This window comes from Cyanistes caeruleus, chromosome 6 (genome assembly GCF_971803275.1).
Source record: "Cyanistes caeruleus chromosome 6, bCyaCae1.hap1.1, whole genome shotgun sequence".
Lineage (NCBI taxonomy): Eukaryota > Metazoa > Chordata > Aves > Passeriformes > Paridae > Cyanistes > Cyanistes caeruleus.
This window is the reverse complement of record NC_141706.1, coordinates 32,510,658-32,534,912: the sequence shown is the minus strand read 5'-3', so window position 1 is coordinate 32,534,912 and position 24,255 is coordinate 32,510,658. Positions and strand designations below refer to the sequence as shown.

The 24,255-nt window shown below is 39.6% G+C and overlaps 1 protein-coding gene across 6 annotated transcripts; it reads left to right on the top strand.

The window, feature by feature from the left end:
- Positions 1–901: 901 nt before the first annotated feature.
- Positions 902–24,245, top strand: VPS39 (VPS39 subunit of HOPS complex). Of its 6 annotated transcripts, none has more exons than XM_086891784.1 (26): positions 930–1,130; positions 2,867–2,932; positions 3,660–3,686; positions 4,132–4,196; positions 4,918–4,960; positions 5,952–6,046; positions 7,240–7,338; positions 8,004–8,096; positions 9,551–9,734; positions 10,249–10,369; positions 10,725–10,845; positions 11,614–11,743; positions 12,920–13,062; positions 13,899–14,042; positions 14,598–14,739; positions 15,003–15,089; positions 15,861–15,934; positions 16,510–16,608; positions 16,864–16,981; positions 17,477–17,605; positions 18,077–18,179; positions 19,096–19,141; positions 19,482–19,631; positions 19,775–19,909; positions 20,456–20,547; positions 21,778–24,245. In XM_086891784.1, exons 1-26 carry the CDS (start codon positions 1,058–1,060, stop codon positions 21,851–21,853), a joined length of 2,655 nt encoding a protein of 884 aa, XP_086747910.1. In that variant the 5' UTR covers positions 930–1,057; the 3' UTR covers positions 21,854–24,245. The 6 variants fall into 6 exon arrangements, with proteins under 6 accessions (XP_086747911.1, XP_086747915.1, XP_086747910.1 ...); XM_086891786.1 differs by lacking the exon at positions 930–1,130 and adding an exon at positions 1,707–1,885; XM_086891785.1 differs by lacking the exon at positions 3,660–3,686 and having other exon boundaries at positions 902–1,130.
- The last annotated feature ends 10 nt before the right edge of the window (positions 24,246–24,255 follow it).

Here is a 24,255-nt window from a genome sequence, read left to right as displayed (position 1 = left end):
ATCTTCCAGCACAGAGCATCCTCAGTCCCTGTTTTCTCAAAGTGGTCTCTGTTGGTAAAAATGCTTGAAGAATTTTGTACCATGTGCTTTTTGAGTTTGGCTTAGTTAGTTTCTAGGTCAGGGATTGTGAATGTTGCACCACCATGACAAACATAAATGCAACCGTGGCTGATTATGGAAGGGACAAACTAACAAGGAAGTTGTCCTGGAGATTGAAATTCACTGGCCAAATTCATAGGCTAAGCTCATTAAAGTAAAACTTATGTCCTCAGAAAGTATACATTTGCTTGCAAGATACGGCTCGCTGTTCTCATCTGGTTGTCGCAGGTTATGCAGATCAATTTTGGCGTTGCATCCCGGGTGCCTTTCCTGCTTTCTCTGGTTTATGGTAGCCAATGGCAACCGGACACCTCCTGTAGCGACGTTTTGGGAAGACGAGTTTCCTACAGCCTGTCCCCTTTCCGGGGTGTATGAAGATGCTCGATGGTTATGTCAGGGTCCCCTCGGTGCCGGGCCGACCCACCTTTCCCATCGCTCCCGAATCCCGGGCCGAGCTGTTTGATGCCGGCGCGGAGCCCCGTTTGTGGGGGTGGGACAGGATTCCTGGTGGAACGCGCCCGGACAGTGCCAGAGCCCTAGGGAAGTCCGCGGGGCGGTGCCGGGACAAACGGGGCGGTGCCGGGATAAGCGGGGCGGGCTGAGCGCGGCGGGCGGAGCGGTGCCGGGACAACCAGGGCGGTGCGGGGCGGTGCCGGGATAAGCGGGGCGGGCGGGGCGGTGCCGGGACAAGCGGGACAAACGGGGCGGTGCCGGGACAAGCGGGCCAGTACCGGGACGAGCGGGGCAGTACCGGGACAAGCGGGGCGGTGCCGGGACAAGCGGGCGGAGCCGCGGTGCGGAAGCGGCGCCGGGCGGGCGCTGCCGGAAGGGGCGGGAGCCGTGGGCGCGGGGGCGCTTCCGTCGGGGCCGTTCCCGTCGGGGCCGTTCCCCCGCCCCGCCGGTGCCGCCTCTGCCTGGGCCGTGCGCTGCGGCAGCCGGGGCCGGAGGAGCCGCCACCATGCACGACGCCTTCGAGCATGTGCCGATCCTGGAGAAGCTGCCGCTGCAGATCGACTGCCTGGCGGCCTGGGGTGAGCCGGACGGGCCGCACCGCAGCCTGAGCTGCTCCACCACACCGGGCGGTGTTCGTGTGGCAGCCGCGCCCTGCCCTGCCCTGCCTTGCGGCGGGCTGGGGGTGGCAGCGCCGTCCGGCCCCAGCCCGCGGCACCCTGAGCGGCCACGGCCTTGCTGCCCCCGGGCCGGGCGGGCCGGGCCCGGGAGCCTCCCCCCGTGGCCCGGGAGCCTCCCCCCGTGGCCCGGGTCCCAGCGATGCCGAGCTCCGCTCTGGGGGTGCGGGCCCCGCTGTCCTGCCCTTCCCTTCCCCGCCCTGGCCTGGCCGCAGCCCGGCTGTGGGGAGGCTGTCAGGGCTCCCAGGGCTGCCGACTTTCTTGCTCAAAAAGCATTCCTTAATGTTTTGACTTAAACTTAATTTGGAGGGTCGGTGGTGTGTTGAAGTCTTAAATTTCGAATATGTTTGCACATGTTAGTGATATATAATTGTGGGTTGTATTTTTGGGCATACTTGAGAGTCAAGATTTTGGTCAGGTGACTGCAGCAGCTGTCCTAATGATTAGGCTTGATAAGGCTTTTCAAAGCTGTGAGCAGGTGCCGTCAGATGTACTGCCGTCATGCAAAACCGGCAATCTACAGAGCTCCACGCACTATGGAATTGTGACCCCGATTAATTGTTTTAACAAATTGTTTTAAGAATTATATCCTGAATGGTAATGCTCCTGTTATACATGGATTGTTTATGATGGAGTTATGTACTGGAGAGGATGTGAAGGTAGTTTATTCCTGCATTGCAGCTTTTATCCTTTTCCATCTTTGAAAGCATTTATTTTGCTGGCCTAGGAAAAAAAGCCTAAACATACAGACTTACAGCAGTATGGTTTTTATAAGAAAGATGTGTCTGCAATGTTTCTACCAAGTAGTAGGAGAAAGGTCTTAGAGGAAATAAGATTTTATTGAAATGCAAATTTCATTGGTCATGGGGAATTATTAGATGTAGAAGGAAATGTTCACGTATGCTGCATTCCTATATGATATTCAGTGAGGAAAAAAATTCAGTTGTATTTCATGAGCCTGTAAAGACTCCATGCTTTTTGTATTGTGTAAATGCTGTAAAGAGGAAGAGTCTGAAACTATGCCATAGAGTTTGTATGTAAAGGCCCTGTTCCATAAATCTGGAATGATTCTTGGTTGTCCAGCCAATCAAAATGTCACCTAAGCAAAGCTGCCACTGTCCTTCCTAACACAGCTGACTATTTCAGAGAGACTTTTCAAAAACCTGTCTTAAAAAAACTAACAATCAAACCCACATAAACTCCTTGTTTTTCTTCCTGACAGGACTTCCCATTATCTAGCTGTTCCTCTCTGAGAGATAATAATGTCTGAAGAATAGTTTATTGCCTCTTTAGATTGCGCACAAGATGCAATGGTTTGCTTCTTTACTTTTCTATGAGCTAGTGGAATGTGATGGCCTGGCTTTTTACTCAGTTTTACTGCCTGATCTTTGGTTGTCCTCTCCTGAGAGTTAAAGCTACTTCTGTGCACTTCCACTGGAGAGATGGTAGGAGACCTGTGTAGTCACTACAGAAAGTCCTTTTTGGTGTTTGGAGCAAGTTTCCAAGTGTTCTGATAAATGTAACATAGCCCTGTAATAGGCTCTGTGAAGAAAATTAACTCTACCCCAGCCAAAACCAGCACAGCTGTGAAGGGTAGCAGTTGTTGAACTAAATAGATTCCTTTTCTCCTGTCTTTGTAGAGGAATGGCTCCTTGTTGGTACCAAACAAGGGCATCTTCTGCTCTACAGGATCAAGAAAGATGTAGGTAAGTTGATTTTAAGAATGGCACAAAAAAGCTGATTGTTATTTCCTGCACTTTTAGAGGCTGTAGTCATTTTAATACAAGTATGATTGTTGATTTTTTTCCTATATAGAATGTCATGTATGTAAAGTATATTTTATTTCAGGTTTCTCTGTGTTTAAATTTATAGTAAGGGGCTAGTTTTAATGAATACTGTATACAAATATGTGTAAAAACAGTGCAGTGTGCGAGTTGCCAGAGTTCTGATGTGTGTCATCTTTTAATGACTGGATTAGTGAGACAGCAAATACATTCAGTGGGTCCATGAGCATCATGGATAGGAAAGAGGGATAAATACTAACTACTTTTGTCAGGTATTTACTCCTTCCCTGCCTCTTTCACTGTCCTAAGTGCTCATACTCTATTCTAGGACTGCCACAAAAACAGCTATTCTATTTTTGGATTAGTTAAAATCAATTTTCACTAAAAAAGTTTGTATTTCACTTTACCTGCTATTATGTAGAAACTGATATTATTGAAAGCAGTAATACTTGATAGCATGGCACAAGAAAGTAAACACAAATTGTTAGTTTCCAAGTTCATCCAGCTCTTGGGAAGATATTAATTTGAATTCAGCTTGATTTTTCTGAAACTTGTAGGTTGTCTGTACAATGGGAAAATGCTAGTCTTGAGTTGCTAGTGTCTTATCTCACATGGTAAATTTCTCCCCCCTTTTTTGCATCAATGCCAGGAGAGGTTATGTCATCAGAAAGTGTCTGTAAGTCTTTCTCCCTAAAACTCCTTTTGAACCTTTGTGGTATAGTGTTTATTCCTTGTCTATTTTGCAGTGATGTGCACCCTAACAATTTTAAGTTGGTGATATTTGATTAGTGTGTATAAAATCTTTATGGGTGTCTTTGTATCTCTGGGTTTCAAATTACTTAAATACAATGCTTGTAATGTAAAACTTGGGCAAGGCAGAAATGTAACTACTGTTGAGGCCCTCAGCTGGGCACAAGAAGTGTAATTTACATTTTCACCTGACCGTGTAGAAGATCCTCTGATGCATTTAGCTGTGATCTAAAAGTTAGCACATGTATGTTAAAGTGTCATTCTTCCAGTGGCCAAGTTTGCTTTCATAATTACTTGTAATTTACTTAGTGTAAGATATACACTGTCATGAGCAACCTCAGTTTACATACCCTCTTCAATCTTTTTGGCAGGTTGCAATAGGTTTGAAGTGACACTAGAGAAATCAAATAAGAACTTCTCAAAGAAGATTCAACAGGTAGGAAATACCATTTTCTTGATGTGGGGACAATTTTCAGCCAATAAATGAAGTACCAAATATACATCTGCAATCCGTGCTGTGCTTAACAAAAAAAATTTCCCAAAGTTACAGATTTTCTTAGAGGTGTAACAGCCAGATGTTTTTTTCCCACTCCTCCCATAATAGGAATAAGCTTGGTTTGATGATTGCTAAAGCAAAAATCAAAGAATTGGAACTTGCAGGTTTACTTTTGGCTTTTGTTAGCAGTAGGTATTCTGTTGTTCTGACTGAGCATATTTGTAAAACTGATGGTAATACATCAACAGACTGTAATGTATTATTTGACTCTCAGATGATATCCTAAAGGAATGGGAATGTAATTCCACTTGAAGTGTAGAAGTACTTGCCAGTCTTGCTGCTTTTTTTTTTTTTTTTTTGAGAATTTGTGCTCAGTGGTTACATTGATTCCAGGAAAAACACCTTAAAGATTATGGATCCTCTTTCAGGATGCTACAGCTAATGTATGCCAATGTTACAGCTTTTTCTAGCAGCTTGGGTTGCAAGTGCTATGTGCCAGCTTGTGAAAAGTGAGTGTAACTGAAAAGAGTTGCAGTAGCTAAAGGAAGGTGGAAAACTGCCTTGCTGTTCTCATTATTTTGAGATTTTCTTAGAGTATCTACAATCAAGCCTTGTTCGGAGTTTTGCTTTATGGAGTCGCTAACAGCATTCTCCCTTTCAGATTCATGTTGTTTCTCAATTTAAGATTTTGGTCAGTCTATTAGGTAAGTGAAGAAAATTGTTTTAAGATTTAATGAGCTCTTTTTGATGTCTGAATGTGGCATCCTTTCCATACACCTGTACAGTAGTCTGGTTATTGAGAAATCATTGTGTAGAACTTAGCTTTGCGTCTTGCAGAGGAAGCATTAAGCAGTATAGACTGAGAAAGAGCTTTGCCAGCCTGGAGAACAAGGCATTAATGCTGACTTGTGATTAGGACTGAAGAAGTACAGGCATGCTCTCAAGTGTCTGTGTAAAACATAATTGTTTTGTATTGGCATCTGTATGTGCACTATGTGCATGCATATGTATGTGTGTACACTGTACAGTAGGGACTAAAACTTCTGACCAAATTTGCTTGATGTACCAAGCTTACTGGTGGTAGCAAACTCACTTTATATGCAGATGTGATCTTTTACTGCCTTGTGGCAGTTTTAAGTTTGCTTGGCTCCGGCTAATTTTCTTTTACTTATGATCTTCTAATGTTATTTTTTGCTTATGTTACTACTTCTTTCTTTATGATCTCCAAATCCCAGCTCTTCCAGCTCCAGCATGTGTAGCTTTCTGCTGCTTGTGTCCTCATGCATACAAAAACTTGACCAGAATACACTGCATCTTCACTGTTCACTTTCCACTAATTTCAGGAGCCAGTTCAAAATGATCTTTGTTTATGCAATCTTCCATCTGGAACTTGCTCTATTGTGGCCTGCTTGCTGTCCCTTCCACTTTTCCTTCCTCTGCTTGCTTAGCACTTGTTCTCAGTACCTTCCTATGTTTTTTACCAATGCTGATGTTAGTCTTCTTTTCTGCATTTATTGTATTTGTATGTGCCTTAGCATTTTTTAACTTTTTGGAAAACACTTCTTTTCCTTACTTGCAGTATTTAGTTTCAGCAGTTCTTTTTATATAAACATAAAATACAGTAACTTGTTTGAATTAGCAATGATTATACTTGTATGAAATATTAAGTAATAATTGGAATTTTTTTTAAAACAGAAAATAACATTTATGTCCATGACCTGTTGACATTTCAACAAATCACCACAATTTCAAAGGCAAAAGGTGCATCTCTCTTCACTTGTGATCTCCAGGTAAGGGGAGGAATACAGCTGCACAGATGTCCTTACTGTTTGTAATAAGGATTCCTTTTTATGTTGCTGTATGGATTAGGTTTGTTATTTTGCGTTAGATGAAAATTTCTTGGGTACTATTGCTTTTTAAAATTAGTACCTACTGCATTTGCTTAAGGCAACTGTTTTTAATTATTTTTTCTTACTCTGCTTCACAAGATATTTTCCTGTGCCTTTTGTGATTGTAGCTTTTGGTACAGAACTTTTCATACAAGACTTCAAAGCATTTTTGTCCTATACTAACTTTGACTGTTCTTTTTTGAATATAAAATATAAAAGCCATTTTCTTTCCTTGCATTGCTGGTGTACTAGCTCGCTGTGGTTTCCCTCTGTCACTGGGTTTTTTACATTTTTGTTTCTCTTTATTGACCCAAGGAGTCCTAAAGCAGTTGTGGTAGATTCAAGCCCTAAAATGGCTCTGTAAGGTGTAGCAGTTCTCTGTTCATATGCTCTGGTTTATTAGGTGACTCATTTCTATTCAAGTGAGTTTCTTAGCCTGCCCATGTCGTTCAGGCACCTTTTTCATAATCAGAAGAGATGGTTTACTGCTCCTCATAATTTTTTATCTTGTTGCCACGTGGGAGCTTAATGTTAAATATTTTCTAGAAAGTACTTGGGGTTTTCTAGACATGAAAACTAATGTCTTTCAAAGCACCTTTACGTCTGGCCATTGCAGAGTGGCTTGTTGTTTGTGTGTCCAGGCACTTACCTTTCCCAGTATTTTTTGTCAAGAAACTTTTCCAACAGGTTAGAATATGAGATTATTAATGGTTTTATCTCTTAGTTTAACACATTCTTTGTGTTATTCCATTTCCTCACCTCTCCTATACTGCATAGAGTTTCAGCTGTTTATTCAAGTTTCAGGGTTGGACTGATAGCTTTCTACTTATCTTCTGTTTGTGTGTGTCTGTATGCCTTTGGTGCTCTTATTTTTTTGGATTTCCTTGATGTCACAATCCCTGTCAAAGTTAATTTTTAAATATCCTGCCACATCCCTCCTCCCCCTCCCATGCTTCCTTTTTGTGGAATGCCCTTCTGGCTTGGATGAACAAAGCTGTTCTTCACTGGACAGCTTTGCTTTCTACAGAGGCTTCTTTTGGTCTTGTCCTACCTTACTTGCCTCTCTGTGAGTTAGGGCCTGTCTGTTTTCACAGCAATCAGATACAGGGGAAGAGGTGCTGAGGATGTGTGTGGCAGTGCGTAAGAAGCTACAGCTTTATTTCTGGAAGGACAGAGAGTTCCACGAGCTGCAGGTGAGTTGTGTTCTTTCTGTAGCCAGGATATCTCTGCAGGGAGGGTGATTGCTCTTTACTGCTTGGCATGCAATCCCTGTTATTCAGAGGCACTGCTGACTTTCACAGCATTATGGTTGGTTCTGCAGAGATTTAACAGTAAAACAGCAAATAGAAGTGAAATGTTTGAAATCAGTTAATGGCATTAATACAGTTTCATAAGTTAAAATTAAAGTAAGGGTTGCATCCTATATTTTAATGTTCTGGTTGTAGTACACTTTTAAGTACTTTGCTTTTAAGTCAGTGAAATGTATGCAAAACATTGTGGAAGTGGGTGCACTTCTGCACAAAGTTTTTTGAGCATATCATTAAATCAGAAGATAGTTACTGACAGATGTAGAGAGCTGCAGTTGTGAATACTGGAATGAGGAAAAATAACTAATTGAAATGTGTAGAGGCTTTTTCAGCTACACTGCTCTACTAGAAAATTAGCAGCTAACTCAGAGCACACCTCTTTACTGTATGTGAGTCTAGCCTTTTTGCTGAATACTGCTATTCCTTGAGCAGTGGATGCTGGGCACAGGTGCTGGGGAATGTGGTGTCCACAAGAGTTTGTTACGCTCCGTGTTGCCAGATTTGACTTTAACTTTTCATTCATAACAACCAGTTTAACCTGTTTTCTTCAGGGAGACTTCAGCGTACCTGATGTACCCAAATCTATGGCCTGGTGTGAAAACTCCATCTGTGTAGGCTTCAAGAGGGACTATTACCTGATACGGGTAAGACAGGGATGTGTAATAGTGTTTTAAGAAGATTTGGATAGCAGTAGACACTACAGAGGCTGTTCCTGTGCTCAGGAATTTAGCTAACAGGTTTATGAAAAGCAGCATCTGGTACTTCTGCTATTTGTGGTTTTGGAAAGGGCAGGCTAAGCCTGTCCTTCTAAACTGGTATTTTGTCAGGAAGTGATCTTCTGTTTGTTGCTGTTGAGACCAGTGTTTGCAGCTCTTGTAGAAAAAAGGAATTGGAGAAGATACATTTTGTTTTAGCAATAGTCTGTGTAAACTCAGTTTGAATTTTATTTAATGTATTCTGAAATGAGATTATCTCTAAAAAGACAAAGAGAACAAGAATAACTCCTCTGGCATACAGTGAAGCTTAACCATTCTTTCATTTTCCATTCTCTAGCAGAACTGTAATTGTTTGAAAGTCTCTGTTAATTTAATATTACAGTTTCCACTTAGACTTCATTTACAGCTATAGTTTAATTCTTTTTTCTGCCTTTACAATTGCCTTCTGCAGATATTAGAGGAAAATAAGATGAAGATGACGTGCACCACACATGTACATACATGGGTGGCAACACTGATCTGTAGTCTGAAGGAAAGCAGCACATGATTTTACAGTCACTTGAAAGCAATGCTGCTCACAAAAAGAAGGGGTGCCTTTCTTCAGTGCTCTCCTAGGTGTTGATTCTGCCATTCTAGTGATAAGAGTAGTTGTGCAGCTGCTGAAGCAACCAGGGTGGAGACCAACTGTCCATGTGTGGGTTGGCTCTGCTGCTTGGCTAACCTGTCCTTGAATAGCTTCATTTCACTAAATAGGCAGGAAAAGCACACATGTTTTTATGGTGGTGTTTTCTGGTGGCTAGCTGTTGATTTATAAAATGCTTGAGGTGTAATGCAAGTTAAGCAGCAGGAAGTTGCTGGAGTTGAAGAAGAATTCTCTGTTTTGGTTCATATCAGCTCATGAAGCAGGAATTTTTTGTGTGAGTTCAGTTCCCACTGTAGCATGTGGCCAAAATAATGAGTGGTTAGGGCAGGGGAAAATGGCTAGGCAGATTTCTAGGCTTTTAGTTAGGCTGTTTTTTATGTGACAGTGCTCACTCGTGGCAGACTAAAACATTGTTAAAAGTTTTAGCCTAAATGAAGTGTTTGGACACTTCAGCTGATTTTACTGCTGTACTGTTACTCATTTTATAAACTGGTGTGATGATGTGCTCAGCTACTATCATCATCTCAGACATAAAAGTAATATTTTTTTATTTCAGAATGATATATATGCAGAAATTTTTATTGATTTTCCTAAATTTGCACTTATCCTATTAATGATTAGCCTGGGTTGCAAAATCCCTCTAGGGGTTTTTACTCTAGTTTTATGCAGCTTTGAACAAAAGATTATTTTGCAAACCACTTTTTTTTAAAATTTATTTTTATGTTCTTTATTATCCTAGGTGGATGGAAAAGGATCCATCAAAGAACTGTTTCCCACAGGGAAGCAGCTGGAACCATTGGTAGCTCCTGTAGCAGATGGAAAAGTTGCAGTTGGCCAAGATGATCTAACAGTTGTGCTTAATGAAGAAGGGGTCTGTACTCAGAAGTGTGCCTTGAACTGGACAGATATTCCTATAGCCATGGGTGAGAAGTAACAGCTTGTTTTTGGTTTTGTTTGAATTTACTTCTTTATTCGTGTGTACGTGATAAAATTATTATGTTTGCAGTATTTTGAAAACAGCTGGATTTGGAATGTGACAGTTTCTATGCTATTCTAAGCTGTACTCTGAGTAAGGCTTCATGTGTTTGTTTTTGCTTCTTAGCCTTCTTTTCTTGTGGTCTGTGGGCCTCTCTCCTTGTCAAATAGGTGTGTTCAATATCTTTTATAAAGGGACAAGGTTTGAAATGAAAGGTAGTATGTTAAAACACTGGTTCTGGGCACCTGGGTGCCTCAGAATTTCCTTACGGTGAGGGATGAGCAAAAGGCTTGTTATAGTCTGTTAGCAAATTGCTGTCAGAGTCGGGCACTGAGCTTTGTTTTGAACATGAAAAAGGGGCACATTTCAAGGGGATGAAAAATTGAAGTCCTAAATCAGAGCTTGTTTCAAGGAGTGCTTGAGAACAATCAACTTAAATTTTTCACTTGTTTCATGAATAGAACACCAGCCTCCCTACATCATTGCTGTTCTGCCAAGGTACGTGGAGATCCGCACTTTTGAACCCCGGCTGCTGGTGCAGAGCATCGAGCTGCAGAGGCCACGCTTCATCACCTCTGGAGGGTATTCATATATAACACGTTATCACTGTTGTCAGGCTAGCTGGCTGTATGTAGCACTCTGAAAAACTGGGAGAAGAGCAGCTTTTCCAACTCTCACCTTAAGATGTAGCATTGAAGCAGTGTGTTAGATTTGTTATGGAGATTGGTGGAGGCCATACCTCGAGGAAAGAATAGAGTTGAGGGTCTTAAAGAATTTGTGACACTGGAGATAATCTTCCTTTGCTTTGCAATAATGCTCCAGTTGCTCTTGGGTTGATCCATGTTTGTATTATTGTATTTGTTTTCTTTTAAGATAGGGTATTGCTTCTTTCTCAGCACTTAAACTTAATAACTGACGTTTTTTGTCTTGTTGACAGCACAAACATCATATATGTGGCAAGTAATCATTTTGTTTGGAGGCTCATTCCGGTGTCCATAGCCACACAGATCCAGCAGCTTCTGCAGGACAAACAGTTTGAGTTGGCTTTGCAGTTGGCAGTAAGTACTTAAAAACTTGAGTTTGCAGTGGGTGCAGTTGTACAGAAGTACACAAAAGGATGTTTGCCATCTGCTTAACTGTAGTGAGTCTGCTAATCGGTCAGTGAGCGTAACCCCACAACTTTGCACAAACTGGTAAACTACACTTTTTAAACTGAAGTTTTAGTTCTGTGCTGTCTTTATTCCATATTGTTGTGGTTTAGATTTTGAGAAATCATATTTTATATGAAAGATTCTCTCCCTTAGCTGTTCAACTGGTTACCTTCTTTTAGATTTTGAAATCAGTAGGACTTCAAAGTCTTCAGACTGTGTGTGAACAGTGTAGTTTAGAGTTGAGTTTTGTTTTGTCACTTGACCATTTTTTGGGTAATATTACTCCTAAAACAATAATTTATTAGAGATACTGATGCAGCATCTTTAATTATACTGTTCATACTGTGTTAGGATGTTTTGGTTTTTGGAAACCCCCTTAATTAATTGCATTTTGAATTGCTGACTTGAAAACAAAAATCTGAAAAGGCAAGTGAGTGAAGAGACATTTGCTGTGGAGGAGCAGGTATACAGGTAACCAGAGGTACCTTTCAGACCTTCCAGGTTACCTCAGAGACACAAAAAGCATAGACAGGCACCATCAGTGCTCACTTTGAGAGATTCTTTTCTCTTTCTGCTGTCTCCACAGGATAATGCTCCTGTTAATTCTCTAGGGTGTTTCTCTCTCATATACAAGGCCAGAGAGTTTTTAATGTTTGTTAATTTGTATGTATGCAGGAAATGAAAGATGATTCAGATAGTGAGAAGCGACAACAAATTCACCACATAAAGAATCTCTTTGCCTTCAACCTTTTCTGCCAGAAGCGTTTTGATGAATCCATGCAAGTTTTTGCCAAGCTTGGTACAGGTAAATGCTTGGGTTGGCATTGAATCACTTAAGTTAGGAGGAATGAAATCAAGCTCAGTGGCTATTTTACGGGGTTTTTTTGTTTGTTTTCTGTTTTGTTTTAGTTTAAAACAGTGATACCTTGTGCAGATCAGTCCCCTGTGAACAGCAAATAGCCTGGGTAGCTATTCAGTTATTTTTTTTGGTGGACCTGGTAATTAATTAATAAGTTAATTAATTACACAATTAAGTAAAATTAAATATTTAATTAATTACACTTAATCAAGTTAAATCAGGAGTTTGCACTTTTTATAGAATATATTTGTATTCTAGGGTATTTTAAAAGCATGCACAGCATGTACACAAACCCTTTGAAGCTGAATAAGCTGAATGTTTCAGCAGCTCATAAAAGCCTACTTGTAGTTTGGAATAAAAAATAAGGAACATCTGTAGATTTGCAAAATCATTGGACCCTTAACCTGTGGTTTAGCCAAGATGCAGAAATCAGGAAACTTTCCTGTGCTTTTGGAAGTCGCAGTAGTCTCTGATGCTGTTCCTCTGAGTCATACTAGAGCTATTGGAAGAATACTTGAAGACTGAACTGTACTGTAGAATAATAGTGCTTAAGACTGAGATTATTTTTACTTGTTACAGAATTCTCATGTGCATTTAAACCTAGAACTTATTTTCGTGACGCTTAAATATTTTTTACTTTGAACGCCTACAGTGAAAGGCAGGGACTGACAACTCAAAGTATTTCAAGCTTGCATTACAGGATAGTAATTTTAAATTTGCTTAAACTCTGTGAAAACAGGTGTGTTAGTTACAGATGGTACTATTTAGTTCTTGTTTCAAAAGCACAGTAAATCTCTTAAACACTTCTTCCTAGAAATCCTTTCTTACTGTCAGAGTGGTTAATGCTAGGATTCTGCAAGAGTAGTTAGATTGTCATAATGGCTTGTCCTCCAAGTGTGCCAAGTGCAGAGGTTGGAAGTTCCTGTGCCTGGATTTTGAAACACGTTTTACTCTTGCTCCTTTTGCATTGATATAGCTTCTTTTCTGTAATGAGCAAATTTTGTTTAGGCTCTAGAACCTTGTGGATGTACAAGTTGACTACAGACTGCTGTGTTAGATAAGCTTGCTCTAAGTTAGCAAAATAATGTGAATGGTTACTAATACCAGTTATTTTTTGCTTAGATCCCACTCATGTGATGGGTCTGTATCCGGACCTCCTGCCCACAGATTACAGGAAACAGCTACAATATCCCAACCCCCTCCCAGGGCTCTCTGGGGCAGAGCTGGAGAAGGCACATTTAGCTCTGATAGACTACCTAACTCAAGTGAGTGCTCCTCTACCTGGTTTCAGAGCAGGGTTATTCAGTTCTAGCGTGCTTTGTTGGTTAACTTTGATGTGCAGGGAGCAGTACACTTCCAGCTCTGTCATGCTAGCCTTAATGGGCGGTCTTCATGGCTGGAAAATGTGGCAGCAGCTCCTGAGTGAACATGTGAGATACCCCACAGATATGTGGAAAACATCACGTGTGACTGGAAAAAATTTCCTTACGGATTGGATCTGAATAAAAGTCCAGTATTTTATTTCTAGTATCCTTCTGAAGAGGATTTGAGCACTTCATTTTTTTGTTTTGCTCGATGATGATTATTAAGGGCACTCTGTCCAGGAGATAGATTGAGGGCCTGCATAAAAGTTGGAATGGGAAATAATGGACAAGTTCCTGCCCTCTTTATTTTGTCATAACAAGAACCTGAATTGTTTGGTTGCCATCTTTATTAGAGTAAAAGATTGTGGCTGAAGGAGAATAGGTTTTATGCCTAGCTGTACAAAATCTAAATTGTTTTCCAAATGTTTTAAATATTTCCTGACTTCTCTAAAATGTCTGTTAAGGTTAACAGAATTTCCTTCTGACAGTTTTCTCAAGACTCTGGATATTTTGCATAACTATAAATATACAAAACAAATATCTACACATATGAATATGGTTGTAAAGTTGGTGTTGAATAGTTAGTGACAATAAAATTCTTTGGGAAGCAATTAATTTAAACAAGTTATTAAATAGGTTTAATTTAGTCTTTGTACTTGGTGGGTTATAGAGATGCTGAGGTGAGTTATAGAAATCCATGGCCTTTCCTTGTTAAAATGTTATTTGATGTCCTGCAGAAAAGGAGTCAGCTAGTGAAGAAGCTAAATGATTCTGATCATCAGTCCAGTACCTCACCCCTCATGGAAGGAACACCCACAATCAAATCCAAAAAGAAGCTGCTACAAATCATTGATACCACCCTGTTAAAGTGTTACCTGCATGTAAGTTTCTGTCTGACATAGAGGCTTTGCCACAGGAGCTCTGTTGGAATTTGAGACTGAAACATTTAAGATGGGAGGATAAGGAGCTACTTTAGAAATTCTCACACAACTGTCTGTCTTTGATATCAAAGTAATGTGTGAAATCTTAACTAGTTTCCTCACTGGTCAGGAAGCAGTCTCAAGGAGTGAGGCAGATGTGTCTGTTCCTGGTTGCTGTCTCTGTCAAAAGAAAGTGACTGTGGCTGTGTATTTTGAAGGTCTAATGAATGCTTTTATTGCCTTATACTGTTAAAGGCAGGAAAATACAGTCTTGGCTGTTAAGATGTTTTTCAAAGCCTCACCCTTGCTATTGAAGGGGAGTAGCTTTGATTTGTTGTTTTCCTTCTGTCCTCAAAATTATGTAAATTAACATGGACCTTACTGTAAGATATTGAACGATCATAACTGTTCTTTTCTTATGTTCTTATGTCTTATGTTCTTCCAGCTTGTGTTTTGTACTGTACACTTAGAAGGTGCACTTCCAGTGAAGTGTAAGTGCTGCTTTTTTGCTTGCAGACAAATGTAGCACTGGTGGCACCGCTGCTACGTCTGGAGAACAATCACTGCCATATTGAGGAGAGTGAGCATGTACTAAAGAAGGCACACAAATACAGTGAGCTGATAATACTGTATGAGAAAAAAGGTCTGCATGAGAAAGGTAAGTGTGAGGTTGGGAGAGGAGAAGGAGTAGAAACATGTTCTTTGTGTTGTGTTTTGACTTCAGTGAGCAGGCAGTATTCTGAAGAGGCTGTTTAATCACTGTCTTGTGATTAAATCTGTCTATTTTCCTGTTACAATTTGGTCTGTATGTTCAAAAAAAACTTTTTGTCTTCAGTAGCATGACAGGAAAAATGCAATTTTTTTTGTGGTTCATGTTGGAACTAGTAGTTACAAAGAAATTTACTTCTTTTGTTTTGAAAGCATTACAGGTACTGGTGGATCAGTCAAAGAAAGCCAACTCGCCTTTGAAGGGTCATGAGAGGACAGTGCAATATCTGCAGCATTTGGGTGAGTGTGAAGAAGAGCAGTGTTTTTGTGAGGTTTTTATTCTTGTTTTGCTTAGTGGTTGTTCTACTGTTTGGCAGCTTTCTGGAGTCTATCAAGCTGAAGGGGTATCCTTGTTACCTTGTTTGGCTTCTTGCATAATGCAGCCTTCAAGTATTCACTCAAGGGACTCAAGTTTTGTTGAAACTTAAATATCTTATTGGAAAACGTTCCTTATTTCTGATTAAAATATCTACTGGGAGAAAATGGGCCATAGTAATTTGAATTTTCTTCCTTTCTTTTCTACATTTTGTTAAAAACTGAGAAACTGTTACCTGTCATGTAGTTTGTATGCCAGTTACTTCAGTACTATGATGCCTTACTGCTTGTTATAAAGTATTTGACCATTTGCTGTAGAAGTCATTTGACTGACTGGAAATTAGGCTGGGAATGAGCTGAAGGAAGTTATACAAGTGAAAAGTTCGCTGCCTCTCTACCCTAATAAAAACGAGTTGAAAGGGAAGATGGAATGTGATTAAGGCAACCAATCTTGGTTTTGGGCTGAATTCTTTACATTTGGTGATACTTAGAAACAAAAATTAACTCAAATACTGTTTGAAATCATGTTTGTGAAGCAATGAAACTGTGGCTTTTGGAAGTGATTTGCTCGACTTGAGCAACAACTGGATTCTTCATGTAAATTAAGCTTTGCTGGCTCTGAGAGCATCTGCTTGTGTTGTGAATAGATAGATATTTAGGATTTTAACATTGAGAGTGCTGCTTTTTGTATTCCAGGCACAGAGAACTTGCACTTGGTATTTTCCTACTCTGTCTGGGTGCTAAGAGATTTTCCTGAAGATGGACTGAAGGTAAGTGTGTTTGAAAGAGGTACCTTGTTGACATTCTTAGTGGAGTATATGGAATTGGGGTAACTCATTGTAAGAAGCTGATTAATGCTAAATCAAATTAAATACATAATTTGTATTTTCTGTGTTCAATGCTGTGCTAATTTTAGCAGTAGATAAAGTATGTAAATCTTTTATGCTTTTCCATTCTTGGAGCACCTTATAATAAATAGCTAGGAACCTTTGATACAGCATTTCATGTTATTCATGTCACACTTTTGCACAAGAGCCTGAGTATTTAAATGTCATATATTGGCTTGCCTATAAAATTGACTCCCTGTATTTGGGAGATGTTGGACTATATGAGAGGAGATTGTTCACTAGGACAGAAGTTAGGATATTTGTGAATCTTTTCAGGTGTGAAATAACTTCTCAGTTATTCAGTGCCTGAATAAGCTGCTCAGATTTTTTTTTAATATTTCTTGTGCTTACTCTTTGGACACATGATGATATGCTGGACTTCAGAGCCTCAGGAAAAAATTATACTGTGGCACTTAAAAAAGGAAAATCACCAATCTGAATAAAACTTCATTTAACAGATATTTACAGAAGACCTCCCTGAAGTGGAAGCTTTGCCACGAGACAAAGTGCTCAGTTTCTTGATAGAAAATTTTAAAAGCTTGACTATTCCTTACCTGGTAAGAACTCAATCTCTACTAGTGTATTTTACCTTCAGTACAAAACGTACCTGTAAGATTTTAGTTCTCTGGGAGTTGGAGCCTGATGCTGTCTCACACTGTGCTAACTGTGCCATAAGTTGTGTAAAGAAAACATAATTAAAATACACAAAATTCCGAAGTCAAGCATGGTAAAGGCAAGCATGGAACTGTTGCTTATAAAGAGCTACTTCCCAGAGGAAGTGTCTACAGCTGAGCCTTAACATGTGTTTACAGGAACACATCATTCATGTCTGGGAAGAAACGGGTGCGGACTTTCACAACTGTCTGATCCAGCTGTACTGTGAGAAAGTGCAGGGCTTAATGAAAGAGTATCTCAGTTCTTTCCCTGCAGGTATGTTTAGCCTTTTCTGGTGGGAGGACCAGGGCTGTGGGACAGCACAGGGGAGCCTTCATTTTCCATATCGTTGTGAGCCTTCCCTGTTGACATCCAGCATAAGATACCTAAGTGATGGAGGGAACTGGAAAACAAAAGTTGTGGGTTTGTAGGGTAGTCCAGTTTATTCCCTCTCAAGAGATCTTAAGGGATCAAGCAACACTTTGTTCATAATTAAGTGGAATGGCACCTACTGCTCCCTGACTTCTGCATGTTAAGGGTAGGGAAGGGTTTTGAATAACTTTAATATTGCTTTAAGCAGCCACTTTATGTGTTTTTAGGAGTTGAAGTTATTTTGGCAGGCACATGCAAGTCCCAACACATATAACAGCACCACACCATGTAAACAACACCATTTAGTTCCTTTTCATAATGATTTATTTATCTTCTTCTGCATACTATTTTAGTGAAATAGTTGTAATAATTTAGCTTGTGTTGTTTTATTTCATATAGATAAAGCTCCGGTGCCTGCTGGGGAGGAAGGAGGAGACTTGGGGGATTACCGGAAAAAGCTGCTGCTTTTTTTGGAGAAGTCTAGCTGGTATGAACCTAGTCGACTTATTAGTGACTTCCCTTTTGATGGTGAGTTCTGTTTCCACAGGTTAATTAAACCCTATCTTATTTCATTGTACAGCAAAACTTCTTCATTTATCACAAAATCATGGTAACTAGAAATAGAGAAGATGACTCTATCTCTAGTTGCAGACTACTAGTGTGTTTATGACCTCTGCTTTTGCTGGCACAGTTGGGTTTACCAGGCTCTGCAGGACTCTTGTAAATGTTGTGCTATATAACCTTGTGGCATCTCCCAGCTATTTAGCCTAACTTTTTGATGAGCCTGAATTACTCAGTAGATCTAAAGGCTGTTGTTTCTTAAGGTTACTTATGAATTCACAGTAAGTTTCTGAGATGGCTGTGAAATGTGGGCTTATACTGTAAGTGTGACTTAAAGTGTACCTGGAACACAGATTAGTAATTCCTTCTGTTAGTCTGGTCACTAATTTTATCGTTTCTCTGTGTAGCTATTGATTTAATCCTTCATGCTATCACTAGGTCTCCTAGAAGAACGTGCTCTGCTCTTGGGTCGTATGGGGAAGCATGAGCAAGCTCTGTTTATTTATGTTCATATTTTGAAGGACACCAACATGGCTGAAAAGTAAGGATTTCTTTATTTTATTTTATATTTTTGCATTTTTGCAAGACTTATTTTGCTGACTGCTGCATGGATAGGATATGTAATGAAACGTTGCTATATGTGGAGCATGAACACTCTAAGTCTTCAGAATCTTCTGGGTTTTCATATTTTATTGATCTTAAAGCTGTTCTAGGTGTGTGTTTATTACAGATACTGCTGCTGTCCCCCTTGAAGTTTTCTTTTTCATGCTCTTTTGTCATGGTGCTTTAGAACAATATGAACATCATGAATGAGTTACTACTTTCCACCTGTCCTTAGTTTGATCTTGAGTGTTGTTTTGCTTTCTTTCTCTTTGGAGAGATTTTCTCTAGCCCACATTAAAAATAATCCTCTTTGGTAAAGATACAGCATTTTATTATGTGTTTTGTGCAGGGAGCCTCCTGAGTGAATCAGAAGTACTCAGGTAAAATGCTCATGTGAAAACAGAATTACCCAGCACTGGCAGTTATATCTGAACATTGGGGCCTGTTCAACATGGTTGCTTTTAAAGCTATTTTCAGCAAATGCTTTTTAGAGGGCATTCAGCCATGGTATGCAGTGTACACTAATGAGCAGCTTCTTTTTCTGATACACTAATTAGATATATCTACACATAGGTTTTTATGCTGTGATATGTTGATTGGAGAAATCTTTTTTCCCCCTTTTTCTTATACAGCTGAATTAAATTCGGCTTCTGCGTTAAGGCTTTTTGAGTTGATTGGAAGTGGGAGACTTGCACAAAACTTCATTTCTCTCAGCACTGTGATGCAAAGTAAATCACCTAACTTGGAAAACTCCAGTAGTCAGAGCATTTAAATGTTAATTTCTGTAAACTGATTCTTTGGGTCCTATGACTGTTTCTGTATTTGATAATATTCTTCTCTGTTGATTCTTCTAGCTACTGCCATAAACATTATGACAGAAACAAAGATGGCAACAAAGATGTAAGTAGCTTCTTGTTCAGTAAGGAAGTAGAAGGCTATTCATACCTTGTTCAAGACTTGAAAGTTCTTGCACTGTATAAACTTTTTCAGGATTTGTGTAGTGTACAGGAGCCTATGTATAATCTCTTGGAATTTAGGAATTACTTGATAATTATGGGGTTTTTTTTGTTGGTAATGTTACTCTACCATTGGGTTTGAGCCTATATTAAGAGCTGTTTAAATGGGAAGTTTGGAATTTTAGATGGCATGGGTGCAACTTAGTGCCATTGCTGGGTTTTACCAGCACTGTCAGTTGTGGATATGTGCAGCAGTTTTAGAACTTCCCTTTTATGTGCTACAGGTGTATCTGTCCCTGCTCCGCATGTATCTCTCCCCACCCAGTGTTCATTGCCTGGGACCGATCAAGATGGAGGTGCTGGAGCCTCAAGCCAATCTGCAGGCTGCTCTGCAAGTTTTGGAGCTGCACCACAGCAAACTGGATACCACTAAGGTAAGCTGGACCTGTAAGTACTCAGTTTGTGCTGTTAGCAGGAGATTACAGAAGGTACTGGAGGAGGCAGGTGAATGGATTGTGTCAATTTCTATTCTGTTTTGGTCTCTGTTCCTTTTTAACTTTTTCTACCTTTGTTCCAGGCCATAAACCTGCTCCCAGCAAATACGCAGATTAGTGAGATTCGCATCTTCTTAGAGAAAGTACTTGAAGAAAATGCTCAGAAGAAAAGATTTAATCAAGTGCTCAAGAATCTTCTCCATGCAGAGTTTCTGAGGGTAAGCATCCACCACCTGTTATTTATTGGAATAATGTTTTGAAATACATTCAGTATTGAAATTTACTGTTTCTTATAGGGGATGGGTGTCCTCTAGAGGGTGCTGTAATGCACCTGAAATTAAATGGGAATCACGTAGCTTGAACATCCTTTTTGCTGGAGATGGTGTGTACGTTCATTTTAGTTTTGATAAGGTGTTTGTCTTTGCTCACTGTGCTGTGGTGTGCACTGCAGAATCATTTCAGGCAGCTTGGACTGGATTTCTTTCAAATGAAGTGAACCAGAGGAAGCAGTTCAATTGTTCCCCTTAACACCCCTTTAGTGGCTGAATGCCTTAGGCTGTGGACCAAGGTGAATGTAAAACCCTGCAATTCATAGAGTGTGGGCTTTGGGTGTTCAATACCACCTGCTCTGCTCCACAGACCTGCTTCTTCTGTGCTCCACATTTTGGTAATGTAGATACAGCCACTGGCAGTTAAACATTGTGATGGTTTGCAGTTTCATCAGACTGCTTTTTGAGCAGCTTGGGTTTTTTGTCTTTCTTTAGGTCCAGGAGGAGCGGATCTTGCATCAGCAAGTAAAGTGCATTATTACAGAGGAGAAGGTGTGCACTGTTTGTAAAAAGAAGATAGGTAACAGGTGAGAGAGCTGGGTGAACTGAATCAAATATTCATCTGGTACACTTAAACTAAGAATGCTGGAAAACTGAATGTATATACAGCCAGAGAGAACAGCAGTATGAGGGAGCCATTTGAAGAGTGGTTGAATTACAAATTACATTCATTAGCTGGATGGTTAGGAATACTTTAAAGCTATGGTCAGTGAATTTGCTGCAAGAGTTTAATCCTTCTTTCAACAAAGGAGTATAAAACCCCTTCAGAAACTCCCAAGAGTTCCTCATACTGAATTTTGAAAACTTTATAAGAACACTGCCTTTCTAAGAACCTTCTTCTTAATTAGAATTGAGGAGGATGATAAAAAGAATTTTAAGCTAAGATATATATATATGTCATTTTCTATATCTGATGGCTTTATGGCTCCCTGCCTGATGTATGTTTTGTAGCCTACATGCAATAGGATGTTTAAAAGTAGAACTAGTTTGCTTGATGAGATGAGCTCAGTTAGTAAGAACATGGTGCTGATAACACCAGGGTTGTGGGTTTGATCATTGTACTGGCCATTTACTTAAGAGTTGGACTCTTATCCTTGTGGGTCCCTTCCAACTCAGAATATTCTGTGGATCTGTGAACTTTTTTGCTACCATTCCTGGTAGCTAATTTTGTGTTAATTTAGAATGCAAATTTATTTGCACTTCATTTTTTTTTTGTCTTTCAACCACAGGGAAATGCTACATGACTTAGTCATTATTTTCTTCTTGATGGGAGCCCTTCTGAGATACCAGTAGCATTAACAATGACAGGGAAATGTTCTTTTCCCCAGACATTTTAATAAACATCAATCTAAATATTGATACGCATTAAATTTTTTTCTCTTAGTGTGCAGCATATAACATCAGAATTGAAATTTGCATATGCAATATTGTTTTGGTTGTCTAGAATTTTTCTAGTGCTCTTAAGTTCAGCAAGGGCAGTTTTGAAGGGCAAGCATGTCCTTAACTTGTTCTCAGTGATTTCCAAGTAAAGTGTGCCTACAGAAATGAAGATAGGTTTTTAAAAATCTCCAAATAAACCTCTTACGAAATCCACAGAATATTTTGTCTGTTTTCTCTTTAATATGTTCAGGCTATTGCTTGAAAAAGTGTCACTATATCATGTGTTTCTCTTTGATTCTGCCCTACTTGGATGCTCTTATTTGAATATGAAAAACTGTCTTAAAACAGCTGATGTTTGTGTTTTGCTCTCTTTACAGTGCATTTGCTCGATACCCTAATGCAATAGTCGTGCATTATTTCTGCTCCAAAGAAGTCAATACACTGGACACCTGACCTTGTCATGGTCAATAATCTCAACATTCATATGAAATTCAGTACTGATGACTAAAGAAGTTCATGTGTCTATGATTTTGAGGCTTGTTGCTACGTTCTCTTACACTGGGTGGAAGTCATTTATATCTATGGACTGACTGTACCCACCCAGCAATATTGATGTACTAGAAAATGACTTTAACCATGTTGTTACAGTGCTGGCAACCACACTGAACCTCTCAGTCCTCAGATGAAGAATCAAAACTGATTTTTGTAGTGAGTTTTGTAATACACTCCAGTCTTGCAAATGAACTGTTAGACAACTGTTGGACATTGACCACAAATCAAGTTTTACAATAAAACGTACTTTCTTAGGGTGGCAGTGTTGTGATTTGGCCTTGTATGCAAGTATTTATTCAAAAGAAGAAAATTCCCTCAAAGTCTTTGCAGCTGTATCAGCGTTGCATGGAGATCACCAGGTGTTTGTCATAGAGGAGGCTTCTGTGTCTGTGTCTAGACATAGCAAGTGTAACTTTTATCTCAGCAACAGAAATGGTTTAAGTACTGGCCAAAGGACTCTGTATTGATAATTCAGTGTTTTTGCCTGGCCTTCTGGTAAGTTGTTTCACAGAAGATAGTCAGATGAATGTCAGATACCACTAAGAAGTGCTTTTTTTCCCTTTTTGTTTTAGTTTGACAGCTATAAATGGAATTAACTTGTGTGTTGTTTGCACTGACTGTGTTCCCTCCTAGCGCAAGTGGAAGCTTGGAGACTATTTGAAGAAGCTCACATCTGCACTCAAAGGAAATAGCAGCCCTGTAAAGCAATTTCTGGAAGGAGTGAACTCTAGTTACTGCTTGAACTTCTGGACTATGCTAGAGACTTTTGTATATAAGTTCCTTAGTCTCTGGTTCACTTTCCAACATTGAAGTAAAATCCAAACTGTTTCAACATCCGTGTATTTTAAATGCTCTAGAACTGCATTCTGCTCAGGCTGGTACTGTTCTTTAATTACTCTTGGGCCAAAAGTCTTAACACAAGAACTAAATTGTACCATACTCACTCTAGGCTGTAAATATTTTGTCTAACTTATTTTTTCAGAAACATTAATTAGTAGCAGATTTGTATATGAGGGATAAAATGTTTGTTGCAGAAAGGATCTGTGGAGTGGGATTGAAAAGGCAGGAGTAGCGAATAACCCAGAAGAGTGGCTGTTTGACTTCCAATATCCTGGTCTAGCAATACGTAAAAGTAAGTCATTATTAAGTAGTGTGGAGCATGACATGTAACTAGCAGATACATCTTAAAGAGCGAGCTGATGAATAAATCTTGCCTGCCTGAAGTGTAGCTGAACCTGAGTTAACATAGGTTTACTTCAATCATGTGAGTGTTCTTTAGGAACAGATCTGCTATAGGCTGACAAGAGTCCTAATTCACTTTCATTGCCAGTGTTAATAGTTTCTCTTGATAAATGTTTTTTCCTTGCTATTATGTGTTTGTATTTATTGCTCATGCATTCTTCTGGATTTCTCAGTCCAGTGTTTTGCTTGAATGTCTTGGGCAGTACTGCTACTGAAGTCTTTCTGCAGAAGCTGGATAGAAGGGATCTGTGGTGTTAATGTTTTTAAACGTGTATTTCTTCTGTTTGAAGAAGAGAGCCTAAAAATACTTACACTAGATTTGCACATTCTGTATAGATCTTTATATACTAGTTCAGGTACAGGGGGAAGATGGTTTGGGAGAGTTGTGTTTACAGGTCATAGAGAATGAAGAGAGGGTGTTTAAAAAGACCCTTCATTCTTTGTATACAGATACAACAATGCTAATCTGATTTTTACTTACGTTTAGTACTGGTATTATGATTTTAATTTACCTTCATTGTCTGTTACCAGGATCTTCATTGTGCTCTTACTTACAAGACTAAAGTTGTGCCTCTGTTCATCTCCCCTGCATACCTTTTACAGAGATGTGATTTGTGCTGTACTTGTTTGTTGTTTTTTTTTGTTGTTGGTTCATATAATGTGCTTTGGGTTTACTAACCATACAGCAGGTTTATCTAAAGCAATAGGTTGTAATAAATATTGTGAACCAGTGTGTGTTTCAGTCATTGTGCAGTTAAGCTTCTCTGGGCTGATGTAGATTTTATTTTTTATTTGTATATCAGACCTCATTTTCTCCTGGAAGTCTGACCCAATGCAGTATCTCAGTATCCCTCTTGCTTTAGTATGTGTAAATCAAGTGTGGCCATGTCATCAATTCTCAATGTAGGTTTTTAAATCTACAAGTTTATACATGCTTGTGAATGTCCTCAAAATCGTACTAAAAACACTTTTGTATTACCTCTTGGAATAATGTTTTACATGTCTTACACCATTATACCATTAAATATGTACTTGCTAGAGAACACTAAAATTACTGACAA